Raw genomic sequence first — 27,115 nt, 5'->3', positions numbered from 1 at the left:
GCCCCTTTGTTTCTTTTAATAAGTGAAAAAATACACTTTTTTTATTTAACTAAAAGTTAGCACTAAATGAGCATTTTAATTGCTGTACTGCATAAGAGCATCTTAGTACTTGCCAGCAAGCGTTACCATGACAACCGTTGCCCCGGCTGTGTGAAGCTTGTTGACATCCTGCAAAGATGACCTAGCTAGCTAGCAGCAGCAATCTCGACAGACATGGACGACGGCGCTCAACTGGGAGAAATTGGGCCAGTTAAAAACGTAAGTGTTTTGATAAACTCGCAGCAAGGAGGTGACGTATGGTGTATTCGTGCTTACCGTGTTTATTTCTGCGTATTAGTTCAAATCACGGTTACAGCCATGCTATTGCTAGCTACACAGCCACAAGGCCAGGTAAGGATAAAGCTTAAGCATTCATCTTAAAGTTAACTATATAGTTGTTTATCTGATGTAATCTTTAACTGCTAAAGAACAATAATGTCTGCCACAGATCAGAATTATGTTCAAATACGTAGGTAAAATAAAACACATTTAGCAATGCTAACGTAACTCTACCTGCTTGCATATTCGCTAACATTAAGCGAACTATGTTATCTGTTAGATTGTGTTCGTGTATTTATAGCTGGCAATGCTGTACGCGCCTTATATTGTACTTTTTGCATCATTGCCTTAGAAGTGTTGCAGTTAAGTGATGTGCGAGACCACTGATTTTGTTTCCAATCCGAAACCGAGTAACATTCAGGCTGGTGTGGGCGATACCAAGTTGATATCGATACTTTATGCGATTATATCTTAATTTGTCTGGTCAAATTTAAATAGTAGTCTATTTCAAATGTTGCTGCTCTTGGGGATCCATCTTCAAACAATATAAAATCACAGGGTAAATGATGGCGTTATTCTTTTCATGTTCAACTCTGTATGTATAGTCTTCAAATAGCCTACAATAAAATGATACATACACTTGCTGTTTTATCATACTCGAGTGACTCATTTTAAGTGCCCGTAATTTTCTTAAACAAATAAAGTTTTCAATTGCTATGTATAATATAATGACACTTACATTATGAATTATTTAGGAAACTTTACCTGAATAAATCAAAACCTAAAAAAGATTAGTGTAGTCCATCCATCCATCCATTTTCTACCGCTTCTGGGTCGCGGGGGTCGCTGGAGCCTATCTCAGCTGCATTCGGGCGTAAGGCAAGGTACACCCTGGACAAGTTGCTACCTCATCACAGAGATTAGTGTAGTGTCATATATTATTTCATACATACAGTATGTATATATATATATCAGTGGCGTGCGGTGAGGTTAATGTCTGGTGAGGCACGACTGCATCATCACAGTCAGATTTACAAACATATGAACCTGCAGTGCAGGTGTACCTAATGTTGTGTCCCTGCGGTCGTTCGCGGCTCCTGCAGCGCGAGCATTGTTGTTTTTGCACTTTTTGGCTTCTTGTTAAGTGACTTTTTTTGGGTGGATTCAGTCTTGCACGTGGAGGGTTTGGGTGTGGGCTTTGGTTGGTGTGGCCGCGGTGCTCCCGTCGGGCGGTGCATTCTGCGGCAGAGGTGCTTGGCACCAGGAGGCGGGGTTATGATACGAGCCTCACACAGTGTGTCTCCGCAGCAGATTTATGATCGCTCAGCACTAAAAACATACAGTTGTTGACAAAATACACTGTACATTATATACCTCAGCTAACTAAACTATGATATAATTCATATAGCAATACGGTCTCACTGCACAGCAGGCCAAAAGTTAGCCGAGTCGCAATCCATGGTGAGGCACAATTGCCTCAACTGGCTGCTGATCACCGCACGTCTCTTCTCAGTATTTGAACGGCAAATGTGAAAATAAAAATACAAATAATCTAAAACTGGTGAAGTTAAATGGAAAATAACTTTAGTATTATCACTGGATACATATAACAATTTAATTAATTTTTTTTCTTTTTCTTTTTTTTTTCTTTCCATGATGACAGGTGAGGCCCCGCCTCCCCTGCCTCTAGTGACTGCACGCCACTGATATATATACAAACCCCGTTTCCATATGAGTTGGGAAATTGTGTTAGATGTAAATATAAACGGAATACAATGATTTGCAAATCCTTTTCAACTCATATTCAATTGAATGCACTACAAAGACAAGATATTTGATGTTAAAACTCATAAACTTTATTTATTTTTTGCAAATAATTAACTTAGAATTTCATGGCTGCAACACGTGCCAAAGTAGTTGGGAAAGGGCATGTTCACCACTATGTTACATCACCTTTTCTTTTAACAACACTCAATAAAAGATTGGGAACTCAGGAAACTAATTGTTGAAGCTTTGAAAGTGGAATTCTTTCTCATTCTTGTTTTATGTAGAGCTTCAGTCGTTCAACAGTCCGGGGTCTCCGCTGTCGTATTTTACGCTTCATAATGCGCCACACATTTTCCATGGGAGACAGGTCTGGACTGCAGGCGGGCCAGGAAAGTACCCGCACTCTTTTTTTACGAAGCCACGCAGTTGTAACACGTGCTGAATGTGGCTTGTCATTGTCTTGCTGAAATAAGCAGGGGCGTCCATGAAAAAGACGGCGCTTAGATGGCAGCATATGTTGTTCCAAAACCTGTATGTACCTTTCAGCATTAATGGTGCCTTCACAGATGTGTAAGTTACCCATGCCTTGGGCACTAATGCACCCCCATACCATCACAGATGCTGGCTTTTGAACTTTGCGTCGATAACAGTCTGGATGGTTCGCTTCCCCTTTGCTCCGTATGACACAATGTCAAATATTTCCAACAACAATTTGAAATGTGGACTCGTCAGACCACAGAACACTTTTCCACTTTGCATGAGTCCATCTTGGATGATCTCGGGCCCAGAGAAGCCGGCGGCGTTTCTGGATGTTGTTGATAAATGGCTTTCGCTTTGCATAGTAGAGCTTTAACTTGCACTTACAGATGTAGCGACGAACTGTATTTAGTGACAGTGGTTGTCTGAAGTGTTCCTGAGCCCATGTGGTGATATCCTTTAGAGATTGATGTCGGTTTTTGATACAGTGCCATCTGAGGGATCGAAGGTCACGGTAATTCAATGTTGGTTTCCAGCCATGCCGCTTACGTTGAGTGATTTCTCCAGATTCTCTGAACCTTTTGATGATATTATGGACCGTAGATGTTGAAATCCCTAAATTTCTTGCAATTGCACTTTGAGAAACGTTGTTCTTAAACTGTTTGATTATTTGCTCACGCAGTTGTGGACGAAGGGGTGTACCTCGCCCCGTCCTTTTTTGTGAAAGACTGAGCATTTTTTGGGAAGCTGTTTTTATACCCAATCATGGCACCCACCTGTTCCCAATTAGCCTGCACACCTGTGGGATGTTCCAAATAAGTGTTTGATGAGCATTCCTCAACTTTATCAGTATTTATTGCCACCTTTCCCAACTTCTTTGTCACGTGTTGCTGGCATCAAATTCTAAAGTTAATGATTATTTGCAAAAAAAAAAAAGTTTATCAGTTTGAACATCAAATATGTTGTCTTTGTAGCATATTCAACTGAATATGGGTTGAAAATGTTTTGTAAATCATTATATTCCGTTTATATTTACATCTAACACAATTTCCCAACTCATATGGAAACGGGGTTTGTATATATATAAATATATATATATATATATATATACAGTATATTAGATAGATAGATATTAGATAGATAGATACATGTTTTCCCACTAATCACTTTTCATTTAAACATAATCTCAATGATTTAGTTACATACACTGTGTCCTGGTTAATGATAAGTTAACTTAAGATAACTAAGTTATCTCAAATAACTATAGTATAAAAAGTATCAATATTTTGCTTTTAGAATCAATATTGGGGCATAAAGATTTGGTATCGGTCGTTATCAATATTTTAGTATCCAGCCGCACATTAATAGTTACAGTATGTGTAAGAAATTGAGGTAAAGTTTGTGTTTGTCCACTGCAGTTTTTGACCACTGTACTTCAAGTGTTAGAAGTATAAAAGCAGTTACTATTTGGAACACATTTATCATACATCCATTTTCTATAACGCTTGTAGTTACAGTATTAGGGTCACAAGTAAGATCTAGCCTATCTTAGCTGACTTTGGGCAAGAGACAGGATACACCCTTCGAACTGGTCGCCAGTCATACGTAGGGCACATAGAACAAACCAAACAAACCCCTAAATTAATGTTTTTTTTAAATGCAAGTCTGATGTACCGTTAGTGTTATTTACTGTCATACTGTCATGCTAACATTTTCAAGTTGCATTTTCAGGTTGCAAAATCTGGTCGTAGGGCTCGTCCTGCTGCAGACCAGTCATCACTTGGAGATGTTCGTAACTCCAGGAAGTCTTCCACTTCTGCCTCAGCTGGAGAAGTATGTGATCTCATGATACTGTATGATTGTTTGCATTCTACACATTTATGTCCATGGCATTAACTTGACCACCAAATGCACTGTCTCTCACACGTATGCTGTAATCAAGGATGATGAGGAGGTAGGTTGCACAAACATAGTGGTTTCTGTGTGCGTCTTCTGTTACGGCTCCTTAATCAACTTTATACCATCAACTAACTAAGCCATTCTAAGCTGAAATTTAAGAGCAATATTTTTTTTACTGCTATTGTTTTGATACTGTCACTTGTTAACATTTGCCTATTTTCATATTATTGAAATCTATTACAGTTACAACAACAAAAATGGTATAAAGTTTTAATGGAGGACTTTTTGTATGTTTAGGACGTTTGAGTTGCCATGTTGTTTTTGTTATTGTTTTGAAACCATCTGTATCGACAGGATTTTCCAGAACCACCTCAAAATAATGTAACTCTTGAAGTTGAAAAAAATCAAGTAGATTCCATGCTCAAAAACAAAAATTATGTCCACAAATGTTTACCTTCTTTGTTTGCTTGTGTTATGCATTTTATCTTCAAAATGTTAAAGTCAATTGGAACCTGTACAAAGTTATACAACTTATAATTGGACCAAAATTCTCTATTTTAAAAGTCGCACACAATCCAGACATCTGTCGTATAATGCCATCTAGTTTGAAGTGTTCTTTTTCTTTGGTTTTTGTGTGATTTCAAAGAAGAAACATTTGAGCCAAACCGTTCAACAAAAATGTAATTTAATGCAACTAAGATAGGTGTGTGCGGCTCTGTCAGGGTTGCTCAGTTCAACATGGCAAAGTTGTCAACAAAGGAAGAAAAATGCGCACCAACAAGTTAGTTGCCTTTAGGGTTGCATATATAGATGATGTAAATTTGGCCGATGATGGAGCTTTTAATACAATTGTTATATTGTGATAATGCATGTTGATGACACATTTTAGCTGTGTCCCGCAAATGGCAGCTACCAGAGAACAACCTCGTCCTCAACGCAATGTAGAGTCCTCGCTAGTGAGCTAGCAGGGAATGTCCCTCCACAGTGCATAGCTGCATCTGAGTCGACTATCCTCGCCTTCCATGTCGGCAAATAAAGTAAGTTTCTTAAAAGGATTATTATAACTAACGACCGAGTAATAGCTAAACATACTACACTGCACACCGTTGGAGGATACAATAAGCCATCCTAACCGGCAGCTCTCTAGTCTACACAAAGGTGGGCGGATCAATACAAACATTAACAGTAATGAGCGTGCCGTAGTGTCAGTATATGGTCAATACTAGAGCGATTAGATCAATATATTTTTTATTCTCACAAAATATTGTGGTGTTTTTTTTATTGTTTACCAACTCAGGAAAAACAGTCCCTGGATGGGCTTTAGGGGCAAACACCACAGGATTTAAATCAGAACCTATAGTAGAAAATAATTTAAATGTTTAAATATCCTGTGTTTTTGTCTGTATATAATTGTGATAAAATTGAATAATTCAATGATTTTGAAAATTTTAGGTATCAGTATTGGTATTGGTGTGACCAATACTCCCCTGTAACTAATTCGTATTGGATTGATACCCACATTTGTAGTATTAATCAAAACAAATGTAAAGTATCCAAACAACAGAAGAATACGTGTTTGTTACATTTTAACAAAAGTGTAGATAGACACACACATGTTACAACAGAAAGTAACCAGATATAAACAGTGAGTAAATTAGCAAGTGGATTACCGGTAATAATAGTTTGGAGAAAGTAATAGAACCGGAAATTATGCAGTATGTCAGCATCCAAATTAGGAGCCTTTTATAACTCGTTTTGAAATAGTTCTATTATCATTTACATACCAAAAAAATATATCGTAACATATATCGTTGTAGGAGGCTGCAATATATATACCGCAATATAGATTTTAGACCACATCGCCCATTCCTAACTGCCATTGGTTTTTATGTGAAGAGACTTGCTTCCAAAGCACAATTGGTGATCTCCTTTCTCTTCATCATTGCACCGTGTCTGCAAAACAGCTATTAACTTATTTTTACACTTGTATTACAGTTAAAATGGTCATCTCGGCAGCCTTTTACAATGATGTCTAAGAATGTACTGCATTTAATAATGCAAAAATGTGTCAGGACAATGTCAAATTATAGTGCAAGTGGTAGCATATTAAGAGCAAATCCTATTGCTGACATTTGTGTACTGAATCACGTTGCCTGAATTGGCAAATTGTGATGCGGTCAACACCCCCAAAGCAGAACCATCCCAGCAATGCTCATGCTTTAAGATAATCTTCCCAAATTAGGCCAACTTCCTCAATGCGGCCACCAATGATTCTCGCGCCCCCTCTGACCCGCTCGGCAAACGCAATACATTTTTCCAGCGTGTCGTGGGTTTATTTACACTAGTCATTTATCAAGCCTGGCCGCTTCTGCTTGAAATACCCAACTGATTGGTCACATTCCTATAATCCTTTTAAACAAAGACGCCACTGCTTTATGGACTCATACGGTTCGGACACTACATATTCTTAGCCCTGTAGACTATCACATAATCCTAATTTAGAAACCGCAAGGGTTGAGCTAATTGCCTTAACAGCACTGACATTTTTGGTCATGAGCAAATGGAGGCACTGATTTGTTTGGATGAGGTCATTAGCATTTTTTTGTTCGGGAAAACAGGCAATTAAAGGTGCCTAATCGTTAGTTTAATTAAACATCAAAACAGAATTCTTTACAATGAATGACATTTTTGTGATCCCTGTGGTCAGTAATTGTACAAAACTTAGGGTGCTTGTTGAACACAAACTTTTACTATAAGTGGTCATATCTATTTGCGTGTTTGTGTCCCCTTCCCTTATTCTGTGCCTAACAGTGACGTCCACATTTATAAATAGCTTGGCCAAAAGGAACCAGCCATGAAAATTGTTTTCCTCTTTCATCATAAATGAAAGAAATTCTTCACGAGCACTTTGTCCTCTGCAGACTCAATTTGGTAATGAGAAATGTTGTGGCCTTTTTTTCTCTTTTCCACATTCATTTGTCTCGTGCCCCCATGTGCTTGTGTTGCAAGGAATGCATTCATTCAAGGGCAGTTCTCAGGGTCCCACTCTCAGGATCATGATGCATACTTGGTTTACTATTTTCAGAATCAAAGAACGATAGGGAGAAGGTCATTTTTTTCCCAGTTATTCTATTTTAAGGTCAGACTTATATAGGGCTCCTGGTAGTTCCCACACTCTGTGCTCCATATGTTGTGGTCTCGGACATGAGGGTATTCAAAAGTAAATTAATGCATCTTAACTATATGAAGGCCCAACTTCTTATCACTTTTCAATTAAGCTTCTAAGTCTGTTCCACTGGTAGCAATCACTCTAGATTATCTGCTACAGATAAGAACTCCCCTTACTGGCAGCAGTGTGAAACTTAAGGTTGCTCATTAGTTTGGAGTAGGGGTGTAACGGTATTGTAGATACCGCGGTATTTCCGTTTCAAAGTTATCACAATAATACAGTGACGCCTGACGGTATCAAACACAATCTTGGTGTGTAGATTTTTCTGGCGCTTTAGCTTTGGCCGGGTCTGAAAATAAACCATCTCCCAGAATCGTGTGTGCAGCGCAGGGCGCCAAGGTGTGGGCATCGAACGCCGTAAACAGGAAGTGCAATGGGTTCGTAGTCGATGAGAGGAATAGTTTTTTTGGACATTTCCTAAAAAATGCCATCAAAATGTATCCATAACTATTTGAGTTATTGTAAGTTGCTAACAAACACACAAACAAACCCTGGTGAAAACATAACCTCTTTGGCGGCTGTAAAAAAAAGTCTGCGCTCTACAAAGCAATACTTTCGTCTCGAGCGTTTTCAAGGCGACACAGAGCCAGTCTGTCACGTCGCACCGCATGGACGTAATCACCAAAAAAAAAAATCCAACACTGGAAATATGAGTTCATTGAAATACTACTTGATAAATCCTCAATCCATCCATCCATTTTCCACCCCTTGTCTCGCTTGATGTTGCGGGGGCGGGCTCTCCAGCTGCACTCGATGCAAGGCAGCGTACACCCTGGACAAGTCGCCTCCTCATAACCTGTCATCCAGAAAAACATTTGAAGTCAGAGAGGCCAAAAATCAATTCGTGCAGTATTTACATTAAAAGTGAAATTGTTAGTTAACTTCTCTGAGAAACAGACTAATATTAACATGTCAACTGTGGAGGACACGGCTTGTCAAAAAGTAAAAGTTGAAAGACACTAAAGTGAACATTATTGTTTTACATTGGAGGTTTACAACACACCAGCCTTTCCTCGTCTCCCACAGTGGTTACAGTGAAGCCAAGTGCCACATACGCTTCATCATATTCTGGTACGGCAAAAAAAGCATGTTCCCTGAGGCCTTTCTATTTGAGAAGGACTGAATTACAGTAAGTGTGTTTATCCTAAACATTCCTGCTACTTAATTTTACAAACTACAGCATTTTTAAGTCTTTTTTTATTTTTATTTTTTTCGGGACATATACCACAATAATATTGTACCGTGGCCTTAATACCGTGATAATATCGTACTGTGAGATTTTGATACCGTTACAGCTAGTTTGAAGAGGTTATTAAAAAAATGTGTCTGTTAGGACAGTGGTCCCCAACCACCGGTCTGAACAGTCCATGACACATTTGCGACTGAGTTGCACAGGAACATCAAATCATTTATAAATGACCACATTTTCTGTGACTTAACTTTCGCCTGTCCCACGAGACAAACCAATTACCGTATTTTTCGGAGTATAAGTCGCACCGGACGAAAATGCATAATAAAGAAGGAAAAAAACATGTAAGTCGCACAGGAGTATAAGTCGCATTTTTTGGGGAAATTTATTTGATAAAAACCAACACCAAGAATAGACATTTGAAAGGCAATTTAAAATAAATAAAGAATAGTGAACAACAGGCTGAATAAGTGTACGTTATATGACGCATAAATAACCAACTGAGAACGTGCCTGGTATTTTAACGTAACATACTATGTTAAGAGTCATTCAAATAACTTTAACATATAGAACATGCTATACGTTTACCAAACAATCTGTCACTCCTAATCGCTAAATCCGATGAAATCTTATATGTCTAGTCTCTTACGTGAATGAGCTAAATAATATTATATGATATTTTAAGGTAATGTGTTAATAATTTCACACATAAGTTGCTCCTGAGTATAAGTCGCACCCCCTGCCAAACTATGAAAAAAACTGTGACTTATAGTCCGAAAAATACGGTAGCCTGTTCATAGAGGTATAATAAAACTCCTGATAGGAAGTCGCCATTTGTCATATGTGTTATATCTTTGTTACATAGGAGAATGCACAATAATGAACATATAAAATGTAAATGAAAATGTGCCAGAACTTCCATCTGCAGTCCCCAGCAAGTTGATGGTATGTATGTAGTATACACAATCAACCTGCCGGCGACCGTCTTTTTGCAAAGAAACAAGCCCAGGACTCCCATTAATTCAGCATTATGGTGAGTTGTATTTTTTATGCACTTATTTTTGCTGTATTTATCTGTCACATGTGGGAGGCCGGTCCGTGAAAATAATGCCTACATTAAACCGGTCCGTGGTGCAAAAAAGGTTGGGGCCCCTGCTTTAAGAAGTTTTGATAGAAATAGCTATAGACATTGTTTTAGTTATTTTGCTCGATTCAAGCCCACTGGCAGTTTACTCAAATATATTTTGTTTTCTTCCTCCAGGGCCCGCCTACTAAGCCCCCCAGGAGGCAGGGCGGCTGGGCAGAAGAAAGCTCTGGATCAGGTGCTGGCAAGTACGTCTATTCATTATTCACCTTCTTCTCCATTGCCTGCACTAGAGGCTGTGAGCTGTGCTCTCACATTATGTGTGTTATTAATGGACTCTGATGCTGTGGAACGAGTTTATTTATCAGTGAATATTTGGGCCTCAGGCTGTGAATCAGCAAAGTTAGAGGGAGCCTGTGTAAGCAGACCGCTCTCCATTCGTCTTCATCTACGAGCGAGGCGGTAATTGACATGGTTAATACATCAGCCACAGGAGGGCACTGTTAGCAAGCCAGTTCCTCCGTCACGCCGCTCCAGACACTTTATCACACCATGCGTGCTTCTGCGAACTGCACTCTACAGGGGGAGCATAACACAAAATCGAGGCAGTCATTACATTTTTATACATACATGTTTTTTATTGGTAGGTGCCCTGTTATGTATTCTCCTCATTGTGCCACAGTTTTCTTAAGTCTCAAGTTGAAGGGGGAGAATGAGAGCTTTCAGGTGATTAGTAATTTATTTAGTTTACTGCATCGTCAGGGCAAGCAGGCTAACCAGCCAAACCATTGGCTCCTTTCTCCTGTCGCCAGAAGGTCAGTGCGTCGCTTCTCTGCGTTTCTATAACCCAGCTTGATTCCCAGCCTCAAAGCTATTGAAATACAGGAGGTGTAAAAGGGGTTTTGCACGTGCATTGATCCTCTCTGAAACAAAGTAAGTAATGGCCCCCCCTGGAGCCTGCAAGGACTTTTCCCTTCAATGTCACCCCTCATGCTCAATCACCGCCACTCTCCTCCCACTAATCCCAGCGCAGAAATCCCAGGATTTGTCGATCTATCACTTCTAATTGACACTAAATGATCTGTCAGTTTATTGATGAACCTTTGAAACCAGGTTGTCACAATATATTTTATCCCAAACAACTTTTTTTCCAGACAGTTTTACCATGTCTATCGCTTTGCCTTACATGAGTCTTAATCAAGTAACCAGTAATGTGTCTTTAGTGTCGAGCTCCCCAGCCCCAGCCTAGACAGGACACAGTCCAAGGGCAGGCAGGTACATTAGCCTCTCCGTTCTTCCGTGGCCTGCTTGGTTAGTCACCTGGTTCCCCACTGTTGATTTTGCTTAATACGACGGCATTCTTAAGATAGACACAAAGCAATTAGGATATCAGGTCAAAAAAACAAGTCATGTAGCCTACATATAATACACACTGTCCATGACATAAAATCAGTTTGCGTATTAACACGCGAAGTCCCAGAGAAGGGTCAATTGACACTTTTACCTAGAAAACACACAAGAGGGTCATTTGACCCCTAGTCCCCCCTGTGGACACTCCTTTTGTTATGAAAATGTGGCTGTTAGTGGCACACGGCAGGGGGCCACTTGAGCCTGTGTGGGGGAGGGGACCTTACAGCTCAAGCTTTAGTTCTGAGGTAGGTTGTGTGTGTTTTTGCAAGGATCAACAGAATGAAGGGATCAACACTCTGACATTTATTGTTAAAAAAAATACAAAACAAAACATATTTACAAAGAATGAAAAAGCAACTGTTTTCCCAGTTTTGGTGTGGAGGGTTGTTGCAGAAGCAATTGTTATTTTTGTGTGCCAAAAATAGTTTAAAAAAAAAAATTTACAAAGAAAAAAGCATATTTACAAAGAATGAAAAACCATGTCCATGTAAACGTGACTGACATACATTTGAGCAGTCACTCACAATCCTGGCACTGCCATTGCTCCTTTCGGCATTTCCCACATGTATAATTTTTCTGTCTACCTAGACAAACTGCCCCTAACAGCCTCATTACCATAACAAAATGAGTGATTAGTGTATTCGGGAAAAGCGTCGGGCCAAATGACCCCTCCCTGGGTCTTCTAGGTAGACAGAAAAATGCTGGGACTTCTAGTGTTAAGGATGAAAAATGATGAAGTGTGGTCATATAATCAATTAGATTGTAAGTGAGGGCTTTATAGATGAAGACAAGCATTCCTTACAGTGTGAATAAAAGTTTAATGTTGCTGATAATGGTAAAAATAAAAGATAGACCTTAGACTTAAAACACACACTGAGTCAAACAGTGATTTATTATGTCTTAAACTCAATAATCACAATCTTGTCACTTGATATAATTTGCATCGTGCAAAGCACTTCCGCAACCCCGAAAGGGACAAGCGGTAGCAAATGGATGGATGGACAAAGCAAAATGTTTTAAAATGTGTCAAATAGAATGAATCCTGCCCTGACTGTTTGAGCTAGGCACCAATAGGGGGCACTATATAGCCAGGAAAACAGACAAAAACTTGTTGCTGCCTTAAGAAGGCTTGTGTGTTTGATGAAGACGTACTAAATCCAAATTCAACCGTTGCTTCAAAATATCGCTGTCTAAATTACTGAGCTTATTGAGATCTGTTCCATGTATTTCTGACTTAATGTGATTGCTTCCTATGTTGAAATGGAGAGCATTTGTTCGAAATAGTGATGGGGAGAAGAGTGGCGTTAAACATAGTGTTTTATAGTCCATGAATTGTTCCAGCTCAGCTGTCTAACATGAGTGAAGTCTCAAAAGATATCAGCATGATTCAGCAGATGACCAGAGAAGACACAACCATTGTTGACTCGCTCAGGGCAGAATTACTATCATACCATACAGATAAATACTGTTATTTGGAAGAAGACTATTACTCTACTTGTATGAGCACTGCCTTACAATTGTCTGTCCTTTCTACATGTACACAGATCCTCAAGAAGAGCTGCTGCTGACGACCTGGAAGAGTAAGCTGACTCAGCCACATCATCATCCATACTTCTAAGTACTTTTGTAGCTGCAGATTGAATTCAATGACAGTTACATTTCTGCACGTGGATATACATAGATCAGTTTAAATATTCGCCTTGCAGCAAATAAATCGGCCCTAGTGTGTGAATGTGAGTGTGAATGTTGTCTGTTTATCTGTGTTGGCCCTGCGATGAGGTGGCGACTTGTCCAGGGTGTACCCCGCCTTCCGCCCGATTGTAGCTGAGATAGGCTCCAGCGCCCCCCGCGACCCCGAAGGGAATAAGCGGTAGAAAATGGATGCAGCAAAGTAGAAGTGGCGCTGCTCGTTCACATTGTCCTTGATTGCACCTATTCCTTGCCTTCCAAGAACAATCACTTAACATGATTGAAAAAAACCGTGTGACTGAGTTGTCATCACTTTTCTTGCCGCCAGGAGCCAAGCTCTGCTGTTATTCTTGGAGCAGCAATAAGGCTGCGACTAGAATAGACATCCTCATGTGGCGAGCAGGTAGAAGATGCACGCAGGCATCTATTTTTGACTCCTCATAGCAGCTTGAGCCTAATAGAGGTGTAGGAAGGAGACAAGCCCAGTTTGCAACCTTACCAAATTTTTGTCTCAACGACGACTCCGAAGGAGATTTTTTAACACCGGAGTGGGGAAAGTGTGCCTTTTTGAAACTAGTTCTGTGAGGCTGTGAATGTATCTTGGTGATTGGATGAATGCAAATAAAAGGGAATAGTTTATATGTTTGTTTGTATTAATTGGCTTCTGAGTGTGCGATCCCCGCGGTAAGCTAACCTTGAATCAGGGCCGCAGATCATGCGTTGTGCGTATGTCCCGGCAATCCATGAGGGCCCCGTTTTGCGTGCATAAGCACATACAAATGTCAATTAATGGATGACAGGGCGCTTAATATGAAGTTTTAAAGCAAACATATTCCTATCCACTTCCTGCTTGATAGGAATATAATGGGACATTTCAATGATTAAAAAAGTATAAAAATAATTTCACATAAAAGTGTGAGAAAATTTTGTAATACAATTTGGTATGAACACTTTACATACTAAAAAAGGAACATCTGCAGAGGATTAATTTTCCTCTAAAATTAAGAAAAACATTTTTTTCATAAGAGATTATGAGCTCTGTTATGTTTTGCAGCTTCTGAATGTTTTATTTATTTATTGGAAGTGACGGTAAATGTTTCTTTTGATAGCAAAGGTTGCTGACCCCTTGTTTAAGCCTCTTGTTTAAGTAATACTTAAAATACACAGTAATGTTTTGATACAGTACTTCTAGATACAAACCTGTTCACAGCAGCCACCAGCCAGAGTGCATAGCAGCATTTGATAATTGTGTGCCAGTTCAGATGTGCTTCTGTGAAGGAGACCTAACAAAACACAAGCCATAGTTAAAGCTACGTCGCCACATGCCAAATCACCTGTCAGTCAGATGACCTCACAATTGGGCTGCATTTAAAAAGTAATCAATAATTAACACCCTTTCTTTCTTTCTCTGTTTTTCTACAGTCGCCGACTGCGACCACAAACTCCCCAAGCATCAGATGATGATGGAGGTAAGTGCACCCTTGCTGTCCCGCACTTAGTGTCTCTCCTTTTGGGCAGAGAGGAGCCCTCTGGTGCCTCTGCAGCACATTCATCCTGTGCAATAGAGCAGATAAGCAGGCAGTCAAGATTGTAGCTGGCAACATTTCTCCTTGGATGCTATGTGAGTGCAGAGCGATACCGCTGACCACCGATGCTTTATAAATAACCACTCACCTTTTGATAAACATGAACATGTTCATTAAACAGAATTAGATGCCTATTTGCCACAGAATTGCGTTCAGGGAATTAAGCGGGCGCTTTCTCTTCCCCGGGCGACACAGTTAATCACATGCCCACACAGATCTCGTAGGAACATTTCTGCTTAGACGGAGTCACCTGAGGGCCCAATTCTGTTCCCAACAAACAACGTCTGGATTGAAGTGAGAATGAATTCAAAGCCCAGCGATGGATAACCGTGTTTTGTATTTGTGCCAAGTAAAATAGGGTCAAATTACCTGGGAGGAAAATAGCTTTTGGTTTACCCTAATGGATACAGCATGTATGAGCATTGGTTAATGTCAGGAGAGTTCCTTATATATATATATATATATATATATATATATATATATATATATATATATATATATATATATATATATATATATATATATATATATATATATATATATATATGTATGTATGTATGTATGTATGTATGTATGTATGTATGTATGTATGTATGTATGTATGTATGTATGTATGTATGTATGTATGTATGTATGTATGTATGTATATATGTATGTATCAGTGTTTCCCATAAAATGCCAAGATACCTGTGGCGGTGGGGGCGTGGCTATGGGCGTGGTCATCATTACATCATCGAGTAATTTGCATAATTTACTACGATTATATGATTTTCTTTAAAAGCTCAAAAAATGTATACTTACTAATTAATAATAACAGTTTTGTTTTAAACGTCCATCCATCCATCCATCCATCCATCCATTTTACAATGTAATTACAACACTTTATGTACATATTTATATACAGATTTGAACAATAAGTTATTCACTGAAATATATTTATTGATTGTGGTTCTTACAAAAAATATATCTTATAAAATATAAAAGCTAAAATGTCTCATAAAGTTCTTCCCCTTTAATTAGTGCATACTAAATAATTTAACTTTAGCCTACTACTACAACCATATTATTTACCAGCAACATAAAGTGAAACAGAGGCAGAGGTGTCCTGCCACAGTCAGTAACAAATAAACAGAAAACAGTAGTGGTGGTAGATAGAAACAGAGCTTCATCAAACATCTGATCCACTGAACAAAGAGCTCCAAAAATCTTGAACTTTAGACTGCCATCAGTTTTACTCCCTACACTTAACCATGTGTTTCCTACTGCCTGCAGACTTTGCACCCTTTGTTATATACACATGTTGTGTTTCTAATATAAATACATTTAATAAAGTCAAATACAAATAAGGCAACAAGAGAAGTATCCTACACTTCTCTTTTGTAAAGTAAATCTGAACAGCCGATATGGGCATCTACATCAACTATATGATTTGCCTGAGAAGCTGGAGAGGACAAAAAAAATATTTAAAATGTTGTTGTTTTTTTTTTAATTTTTAATTTTTTAAAATTTTTAAATTTTTTTTAATTTGTGGCGGACGTAATTCTTTCGTGGCGGGCCGCCACAAATAAATGAATGTGTGGGAAACACTGTATGTATGTATGTATGCATGTATGCATGTATATATATATATATATATACACATATATATATATATATATATATATATATATATATATATATATATATATATATATATATATATATATATATATATATATATGTACACACTATATATATATATATATATATATATATACACAAATATATATATATATATACACACACACACATATATATATATATATATGTATGTATGCATGTATATATGTATGTATGTATGTATGTATGCATGTATGCATGTATATATACATATATATATATATGTATATATACATATTTATATGTATGTATATATATATATGTAAATATATATATATACACACTATATATATATATACACACATACATACATATATACACACACACACATATGTATATATATATATATATATATATATATATATATATATATATATATATATATATATATATATATATATATATATATATATATATATATAGTGACGTGCGGTGAGGTTCTGAGGCACTGACTTCATCACAGTCAGATTTACAAACATATGAACCCTAAAGAGTATCTTATTCACCATTTGATTGGCAGCAGTTAACGGGTTATGTTTAAAAGCTCATACCAGCATTCTTCCCTGCTTGGCACTCAGCATCAAGGGTTGGAATTGGGGGTTAAATCACCACAAATGATTCCCGGGCACGGCGCCGCTGCTGCCCACTGCTCCCCTCACCTCCCAGGGGGTGATCAAGGGGATGGGTCAAATGCAGAGGACAAATTTCACCACACCTAGTGTGTGTGACAATCATTGGTACTTTAACTTAACTTTAACTTTACACATACAAACTGTAGCACATAAAAAAGCACATTCGTTAAAAAAAACATTATTATGGTCTTACCTTTACTTATAAATGAAGTCCATGCGCCGCTCCTTCTGAACAAAAGCATCGATAACTTGTTTATAGAAGTCTTCCTTATCTTTCTTCAGTTTTAAAAGTCTCTCTGTCTCGATGGAGATGTTCCTTTAATTATTACCTCCTACTTCGATTGAAAGTCCAGTTTAGAAAACTGTTTTATTTTAGATATGTAATCCTCCATGTTAAAAGTCCAGGCGAGAGGAAAAAATAAACAATCACTGCACTTGACTTGCTAACTGTTGCTGCTTGTTGTCACTTATTCTGCAGCCGAGTAGTTGCAAGAATGATCCCTGGGATCACTAGCGCCCTCTACCACCATGAGGCAGGATTACTGCGAGCCTCACCCAGTGCGTCTTCGCAGCCGTTTTATGATTGCTCAGCACAAGAAATACGTTACACACATACAGTTGTTGACAAAATACACTGTACATTATATACCTCAGCTAACTAAACTATGGAAATGTATAATATAATTCATATAGCAATGCGTTTCACTGCACAGCAGGCCAACAGTTAGCCGAGTCATTGCGCAATCCATGGTGAGGTTCAACTGGCTGCTGACTCACCGCAAGTCTCTTTTCAGTATTTGAACGGCAAATGTGAAAATTCAGCAATTTTGAATAAAAATAATATAAAACTGGTGATGTTAAATGGAAAATAACTTCATAGTACAATCATTGGATACGTATAGCAATTTAATTATTTTTTTTTCTTTTTACATTTTTTTTCTTTCCATGATGGGAGCCCCGCCTCACCTGCCTCCCCTGACTGCACGTCACATATATATATATGTATATATATATATATATATATATATATATATATATATATATATATATATATATATATATATATATATATGTATATATATATGTATATGTATATATATATATATATATATATATATACATATATATATATATATATATATATATATATATATATATATATATATATATATATATATATATATATATATATATATATATATATATATATATATATAAATACATATATATATATATATATATATATATATATATATATATATATATATATATATATATATATATATATATATATATATATATATATATATATATATATATATATATAAATACATATATATACTCACATATATATTTTCTTAAAATGTGAACTTCATTTAGATTCCCGTCTTTTGTGAAGACAATATATGTTGGTGTATTACCTTATTATAATGACTTGCATTGATTCGAATCAGACAATATCTATAGTAGCAGCTGATAAGTTCCACAACTTTGAATTTACATTGTGGAGGGGAAAAAAAGTATAATTTATTTCCAGTATGACATGAAAGTGGTTGTTTTTTTGCCTCTTATTTGCCAAGCTCCCATACTCATTTTTATACGCTTTATAAGAAATAGGAGGCTAAGTCCGTAGCTCGCTAGCTTGTGTGCACTAGTAATTTGAGACACTTATTTTGTTAAAGCAGGCAGAATGGAGCAGCCCTTTTATTGTGAAGACAGGAACTGGCCAGTTTGTTTAGACTTTTGACAGCAAGTGTTTGAGAGAGAGAGTCTGTGTTCAAATAAAAAGTAGGGTTTTGAATTTTTGGGCACCACACAATTCAATTTGATTCTTGGGGTTAACGATTCTCGATTCAAAATGATTCTCTGTTCAAAATCAGTACTTTTTTTAATAACATTGGTTGCCAGTTCTATGATTAACTGCATTCCTCTTTAAAATAAACAGCTCTGATAAATGTATACACTACCGTTCAAAAGTTTGGGGTCACCCAAACAATTTTGTGGAATAGCCTTCATTTCTAAGAACAAGAATAGACTGTCGAGTTTCAGATGAAAGTTCTCTTTTTCTGGCCATTTTGAGCGTTTAATTGACCCCACAAATGTGATGCTCCAGAAACTCAATCTGCTCAAAGGAAGGTCAGTTGTGTAGCTTCTGTAACGAGCTCAACTGTTTTCAGATGTGTGAACATGATTGCACAAGGGTTTTCTAATCATCAATTAGCCTTCTGAGCCAATGAGCAAACACATTGTACCATTAGAACACTGGAGTGATAGTTGCTGGAAATGGGCCTCTATACACCTATGTAGATATTGCACCAAAAACCAGACATTTGCAGCTAGAATAGTCATTTACCACATTAGCAATGTATAGAGTGTATTTCTTTAAAGTTAAGACTAGTTTAAAGTTATCTTCATTGAAAAGTACAGTGCTTTTCCTTCAAAAATAAGGACATTTCAATGTGACCCCAAACTTTTGAACGGTAGTGTATATTACTTAAAAGAAAACTGGTTTTGTTTCATAAAATTCTACCAAAATATTTAATAAAGCCAAATACAAATAACAAATATGGGCATCTTCATCAACCATATGATTTGCCTGGCTGGAAGGTACAGATTTAAAACAAACAAATAAAAAAAATCGAATCAATCAAGAATCGTTTCAAATAAAAAATTGCTATTCATTCGAAAATAGATTTCTTTGACAACCCAATAAAAAGTGTTCCTCACATTTCTGCCTGTCATTTTTTTCTTTATACTGAGCTCACAATAGCTAGCGGTCATCTCACAAGACGCTCGATTGGCATGTATGACAACCAATTTTCTTAATGCCTGCCAATCGACCTGCATCACCTCCAACCGGTAGCTCGCGAACGACATAATGGGCACCCCTAATCTATACAATAGAATGTAATTATAGAATATCTAGATATACATTTTTCTACAGTTATATATAACTCAACACCGTTTAGTGGTTGTTGTTGTTGTAACTATAACATTTAAGAGTAAAACATTTTTGCAACTTGCTCAAAGCTACATTTTTCAAACCAAATAAACATAACACCTCTGGCTGGCCTATGTTACCATTAGTGGTTTATCAGAACATATTTATTTTTTTAAATGTATCTATAATTTTGATAATTACTAATCATATTGCATAACAATTGTTTGTCTGCCTGAGTAATTCGTCTGGCGTTCACACTCACATGACCGGATCGCATGGACACACAGAAAAGCAGTCCCAGAGTGTTGTTATGACAGACTATACATTCAGTAATAGCCATTGTTAGTAGCTAAACTCTGCCAAATCACAATTATAAGCTGACTACATGCAAAAATAATGTGTGTTTGTGTGTGTGTGTGCGTGTGTGTGTGTGTGTGTGTGTGTGTGTGCGTGGGTGCGTGGGCCTAAATTACATAGAGTAGTTTATGCTCAACACTTTGGACAGTTAGTGCCCTCTAGGCAGTTGTGTAAAGGTTGCAAACAGCCCCTTTAGTCATTATAAAACAACTGAACATTCCCTGTCACTGCCTAGTGACAAATCACAATCAAAAACTTTCAGTTAAATTGAAGAGATTCTGTTCTTTTGTGCTTAATACCGGCAGAAAGATGATTTCTCTGTGGAGGGAGAGCTCTTCAAACCAAGCCAGAGGCAGGGGCATTGGAAATTACAGTGCTGGGGGTAGTGAGATAGCCACTACGATCTTGATTATATGTCCCCTGCGCTTATCCGATATGTCCACTGGCTACTAGCTGGGAAACAGAGGGGAGCCCGGGTCCTGGTTCACATCGCCCCATCAGCTGCTCTCCCAGCTCCCTGATGGTTACCTAAAATAGCAGCGCTACTGCAAACACACTCATCTGTTTCATGTCTCACTGTCTTGCACTGAACCGCTGATGTGTTGAATATCGTCCCATAACCGTTTTCAAAATGGATTCCGTGCCTGGCTGATCGTTTGACTGGAACCCTACGTCCTTTATTAGAGGCCAGGCTGATGTGGCGAGACGTCCTGTTCAAAGTCGCTAACTGAAGTTTGTCCCGGGGGAGCTTGTCTACATTCACAACAAATGATGCCACCTTCATGTTTACATATTTCTTTGAAAAAGCTTGCCATGTAATAAGGACTTGTGTGGGTTGCTTGCTGCCAAATTAAAACCACCTTGATGTGTTGTGAGGCGAGGCAGTGTGTATACAGTAGGCATGAGGCATGGCGGTGAGGAGAAACAGCTCTTCATGATGGTGCTTGCCTGGGCTACTGTCCTCCTTGACCGCCACAGTAGATATTTTGTGGAGCTCTATTTCAAAAAGTTGTCCCTTTCAATTTTATAAGACTTGACATAGTGGTCACAGAATGCTTCAAAACGTTCGTAAAGCACGTTACTAGCTTAAGTGGTGTCAGAGTGCGTGTGGACAGAAAGACCTGCCAGGATGCTATTTGCAAGGAGCCGGATGGCGAGGCTTTTTGATGTCATTGCACTAAGACCATTAAATTTGATTGGGGGTCCAGGGGGGACGGATTCTGCTGAACGCTGTGCTTTGTAAATGAGAGGACAAAGTGTCACCGGGGTCTCATGAATATGAAATACCCGCGCCTGCATTTATTTTGATATCAGAAACACAGATGAATCTTGTCAGTGGCTAAACGGGCCTGGCATTTTTAATTTAGTTTAATTAAAAAAGGGAAAGGAATAAGTTATCAAGGTAGGAGGCGCTCACTTATCTTGAAGAAAGTTACCACTTTTGAAGTTGTCTTAAAGATTCTTCAGCTGAGAATTATGTTCAGAATCAAAAGCCTTGTATTTCTCTCGCTCTGAGTCACCTTTATGGACTACTAAAATGCACTGTTGGACCAGTGATCAATCTTTGCTTTGCGGAGATATTCTGAAGCAGCTGTGACATAGATGCCAGGATACTTCCTCACACCAGCTGCATGCTTCCATATCCTCCTCCTCTTCCTCTGTTTAGCTTCTCTATCGACTTTGCCCCCAGGCTGCAGTACTGTGGCTGGAGATTACTGACAGCCATCTTCGTGCAGTGCAGCTCACAATTTCACTGCTCTTCCTTTCATTCCTGTCAATGTTCGACTGGAGTGAGCTAATAAACATGTTCACCCTGCTAGCCCATTCAGAAAACATTACTCAGGGAAGCAACATTGCCCATTGTTGACACCCCCAACTACCACAATATTAGGTACACTTGTAATCTAATGAGCATCAATACAAATATATATTTTTTCTTTCCAAAGTTAATAATAATCAAATGTCAGGTTGGTAATACAAACCCCGTTTCCATATGAGTTGGGAAATTGTGTTAGATGTAAATATAAACGGAATACAATGATTTGCAAATCCTTTTCAACCCATATTCAATTGAATGCACTACAAAGACAAGATATTTGATGTTCAAACTCTTAAACTTTTTTTTTTTTTGCAAATAATAATGAACTTAGAATTTCATGGCTGCAACACATGCCAAAGTAGTTGGGAAAGGGCATGTTCACCACTGTGTTACATGGTCTTTCCTTTTAACAACACTCAGTAAACGTTTGGGAACTGAGGAGACACATTTTTTAAGCTTCTCAGGTGGAATTCTTTCCCATTCTTGCTTGATGTACAGCTTAAGTTGTTCAACAGTCCGGGGTCTCCGTTGTGGTATTTTAGGCTTCATAATGCGCTACACATTTTCAATGGGAGACAGGTCTGGACTACAGGCAGGCCAGTCTAGTACCCGCCCTCTTTTACTATGAAGCCACGTTGATGTAACACGTGGCTTGGCATTGTCTTGCTGAAATAAGCAGGGGCGTCCATGGTAACGTTGCTTGGATGGCAACATATGTTGTTCCAAAAGCTGTATGTACCTTTCAGCATTAATGGCGCCTTCACAGATGTGTAAGTTACCCATGTCTTGGGCACTAATACACTCCCATACCATCACAGATGCTGGCTTTTCAACTTTGCGCCTATAACAATCCGGATGGTTCTTTTCCTCTTTGGTCCGGAGGACAAGACGTCCACAGTTTCCAAAAAAATTTGAAATGTGGACTCGTCAGACCACAGAACACTTTTCCACTTTGTATCAGTCCATCTTAGATGAGCTCAGGCCCAGCGAAGCCGACAATGTTTCTGGGTGTTGTAGATAAACGGCATTCGCCTTGCATAGGAGAGTTTTAACTTGCACTTACAGATGTAGCGACCAACTGTAGTTACTGACAGTGGGTTTCTGAAGTGTTCCTGAGCCCATGTGGTGATATCCTTTACACACTGATGTCGCTTGTTGATGCAGTACAGCCTGAGGGATCGAAGGTCACAGGCTTAGCTGCTTACGTGCAGTGTACGTGCAGTGATTTCTCCAGATTCTCTGAACCCTTTGATGATATTACGGACCGTAGATGGTGAAATCCCTAAATTCCTTGCAATAGCTGGTTGAGAAAGGTTTTTCTTAAACTGTTCAACAATTTGCTCACGCATTTGTTGACAAAGTGGTGACCTTCGCCCCATCCTTGTTTGTGAATGACTGAGCATTTCATGGGATCTACTTTTATACCCAATCATGGCACCCACCTGTCCCAATTTGCTTGTTCACCTGTGGGATGTTCAAATAAGTGTTTGATGAGCATTCCTCAACTTTATCAGTATTTATTGCCACCTCTCCCAACTTCTTTGTCACGTGTTGCTGGCATCAAAATCTAAAGTTAATGATTATTTGCAAAAAAAATTTTTTTATCAGTTTGAACATCAAATATGTTGTCTTTGTAGCATATTCAACTGAATATGGGTAGAAAATGATTTGCAAATCATTGTATTCCGTTTATATTTACATCTAACACAATTTCCCAACTCATATGGAAATGGGGTTTGTATTCTAACACTCTGTTTTGTGTCATCATATTGAGCTCTTTCTCATAATTTGGTTAATTTTGTATAAGTTACACAAGTGTGGCAAAATGAGGAAAAACTGCAACAAACTATACTAGAACTATTTTATTAAATCAATATCATTCCGACATTGTCAAACAAAACTGACAATGCAATAGGGAAGTGTTGTTGTTGTGACGATCTGTCACTTCATGTCTGGTTATGTTTCCTTAGTTGGTGTTTATTTCCTGTCAGCGCTCTTATTTGTGTTCCATTTCCTGCATGTCTCCCTAAGCACTTGTTTCCCTTACCTGTCCCTGATTGGCAGCCTGGCACACCTGGTTGCAGTTGCCAATCAGGCTGCTATTTATGCCTGCCTCACCTGACCGTCAGGGCTCGAGGATTGACTGTGTTAAGGACCTTTTGCATGCATGACTGCTTCGCTCTTGGTTGAGTATATTAAAAGACTCTTACTTGCACGTCATTCTCATGTTTCCTGCATCTTAAAGTCACAACTACCGCAGCGATGCAAGTTCCTCACAGTTGTGACAGTATTGAAACTGTTAGGGGAATATTTTCCACCTTAAAACAGTGGTATGCATAGGGAGTCTCAATCTCTAGTTACTTCATTCTGTTCAATGACAAAATACACAAGTACACCCTGTGTTTTTGTCTTTACAAATACACACACACAGTATCTTATTTGGTATCGATGGTAAGAAGAGGTGCCAGGTACGAGTCAAAGCGGAAGTGGACAAATTTATGTGTGTGTCCAAAAAACATGCTTAGTTTAACTTTTGGTTTCATTGGATGACGTCTAAACATTGCCAGGGAGTGGCAGAAAGGAGGACAAAAGCATGTGAGCAGACAGACCATCGAGAGAGAAGGTGTTAGACTTTGTAGGGCACAATCCTCTCCCCAGCACTGGTATTGCTACTGTTTGTACTCAATTCGTAGAATAAATTGTTTATCTTCAATTGTAGAGTCCTCACCTTATTCAGACAAGCCATTAGAACAAATAAACCTGGGAGGACTTTGCCTTTTTTTAAAGGGGAGATCTGACCAAAACTAAACATATTACATAACTAAATATAATATTCCATCATCTGTTGTTGCAAATTGTCCAATTTTAATACTTGTCAATGCCCACTGAGGCGCTCCTGATGACATTGCAACATTTTTTAGGTATTTATTAGTGTGCTCGTTTCCCCTCTTGTCTTTTTGCACGTCTCATTATCTTTACTCATATCTTCTTGTTCCAACAAATGTCCAAGCCCAATGTTTTGAAAGTTTGCCCTGTCCTTCTTGGGAGTAGAGCCATCTTCTCTCCTGTTGCGTTTTGCCAATTAAAGTGGGTTCCCACTGTTTGAGCAGTGGGCTGGCAGCTCTCAGCGCCACAGCTCCTGCCAGGCCGTGCGGTGACATCTGACCCCACACAGATGGGCCCACTAGCAAATACTCTTGCACATGGCTGGACGCCGCCGCAGTCGGAGTGGCAGAGTGGACATGGAGGTCGGCCCACCGGCCACTGCAGGTCCTGGGGGTGGGCAGCACTGACAGGGCCCAAATGCTAGGGTAGCAGGGGGTGCTTTCTGGGGAGCCCCCGGCCAGCGTCCAGCTCACAGCGGGAAGTACTGCCGCCTCACTCCTGAATATTCATGGCCGCATGGCTATTGTGACAGGACAGCTCTTCTGAGGATGCGGCGGGAGAGAGGGAGGGGAGGAAATGCCCACTGAGACACACAAAAAAACCCACATTCATTTATTTTAATTCATCGTGTCATTCTGTCACTGCAGAAGCATAACTCTAATGGCGTCTTGATTTGTTTTTAGATATTCCTGTTATTCCAGATCTGGATGAAGTGCAGGAAGATGATCTTAACATGCAAGTAGCAGCTCCCCCGAGGTAGGTCTATTAACCAGGTTTGGTTCTATTTTCTATCCATTCACAGGAGATAATAGGAGTGGTAAATAACACTGTAATGTTCACCTCCATTTTTGCAATTGCCACAAAGTTCACTTTTTCTGGCTGAGATGGGCCAATGTTAGGTGTGACGTATGCAACTCTTACCCAGGCCATACCAAGTGGGCCCTTTGATTTACAGGGCAGTGAGAGGCAATGCGACATGTGTCGAATATGTAGCGAGGCTATGACAGCGCTGGAGGTTATTAGGCTGGGGCTTGCTCTCTGTGCGAGATAATATCCACATTGAACTCATTGCAGGGGCAATGTAGCGTGTAATGTGCAATAAGTAGGACTGGCATGCGCCGCTAGGCCCCGACCACTTTGAGAACCCCCTCACTTAATTCCGACCCGCAGATAAGCAGCTGGGTTTCAATTTGAGGCGTTTACCACTTGGCAACCAAAGTCTTCTGATTTCTGTTGTCTTTGCTTGAAGTCTTCAAGCCCACCAACATATCACTCCTTTTTTGCACTAGACTGAATGTGTTCCGACTAAAAAAATGTTTTCCCACTTTATGTCCTCTAAAAATTAGCGTTCAAGTCAACCGGGTGATGACCTACAGAGACCTGGACAATGATCTGAAATATTATTCTGCATTCCAGACACTAGTAAGTTAACCATTTTTATGTTTTATATTTTATTATCTTGACTTATAAAGGTGCGTCTGTTTTAATTTAGCAAATACATTTACGGTTTCTCTCTTTAGGATGGCGAAATCGACTTGAAGCTCCTCACAAAGGTTCTAGCACCAGAGCAAGAGGTGAAAGAGGTGAGTGATTTTTTTTTTTTTACTAAATATTGCCTCTGAGCTTCTAGCAAAGAACAGTCCAGCTGTTGTCCAGAGCATCAGGGGAGGTTGCCACTCTTCCTCCCAGGTAATCAAGATTTATGATGTGTACATTAATACCCTCTGCTTCCCCCCTTCTCTCTGTGCTCCTTTTCCTCTCTGTACTCCTTCTGCTCTCCGTCTTCTATTTCTTGGTGCACCTCTGCCTGCCCCCAATTGTTCTTTGGCTGCTCTGCAGGAAGATGTGCTCTGGGACTGGGATCATCTGTTTACAGAGGTGTCCTCGGAGCTGCTTATGGAATGGGATCAGGGAGAGAGTGAAGAGCAAGCTTCATAATCTACAACATGAGCAAAATATCTGGTCTGAATGGCTCCAGTGGGAAATGGAATCATCAACTTATATTATAGTGTAAAGTTTATATTTCCTAAATAGTGTACAGTTTTTTGTATTCACTACATAAAGTTCACTGCTGCCTTGTGTGACCCTGACTTTGAGTAGGTTTTAACTTACATCATCCTCACAAGGGAACTAGATTTAATTTGAAAAGTCCCTCTGAGATCAAAAACAAAAC

The 27,115-nt window shown here is 38.9% G+C and overlaps 1 protein-coding gene across 3 annotated transcripts; it reads left to right on the top strand.

Annotated features, from left to right (window-relative positions):
• Window positions 1–85: 85 nt before the first annotated feature.
• Window positions 86–27,023, top strand: LOC133646556 (intraflagellar transport protein 43 homolog A). 3 transcript variants are annotated; one of them, XM_062042046.1, is made up of 9 exons: window positions 86–258; window positions 4,294–4,395; window positions 10,141–10,211; window positions 12,918–12,953; window positions 14,485–14,531; window positions 25,626–25,698; window positions 26,289–26,364; window positions 26,463–26,525; window positions 26,786–27,023. In XM_062042046.1, the coding sequence occupies exons 1-9, from the start codon at window positions 214–216 to the stop codon at window positions 26,954–26,956; spliced, it is 684 nt and encodes a 227-aa protein (XP_061898030.1). In that variant the 5' UTR covers window positions 86–213; the 3' UTR covers window positions 26,957–27,023. The 3 variants fall into 3 exon arrangements, 2 of the variants coding, with proteins under 2 accessions (XP_061898030.1, XP_061898031.1); XR_009825312.1 differs by having other exon boundaries at window positions 98–258; window positions 26,463–26,631; window positions 26,782–26,926; XM_062042047.1 differs by having other exon boundaries at window positions 116–258; window positions 26,782–27,023.
• The last annotated feature ends 92 nt before the right edge of the window (window positions 27,024–27,115 follow it).

The sequence above is a fragment of the Entelurus aequoreus genome, linkage group LG03 (genome assembly GCF_033978785.1).
Source record: "Entelurus aequoreus isolate RoL-2023_Sb linkage group LG03, RoL_Eaeq_v1.1, whole genome shotgun sequence".
Classification (NCBI taxonomy): domain Eukaryota; kingdom Metazoa; phylum Chordata; class Actinopteri; order Syngnathiformes; family Syngnathidae; genus Entelurus; species Entelurus aequoreus.
This window is presented reverse-complemented; position numbering and strand designations above follow the sequence as displayed.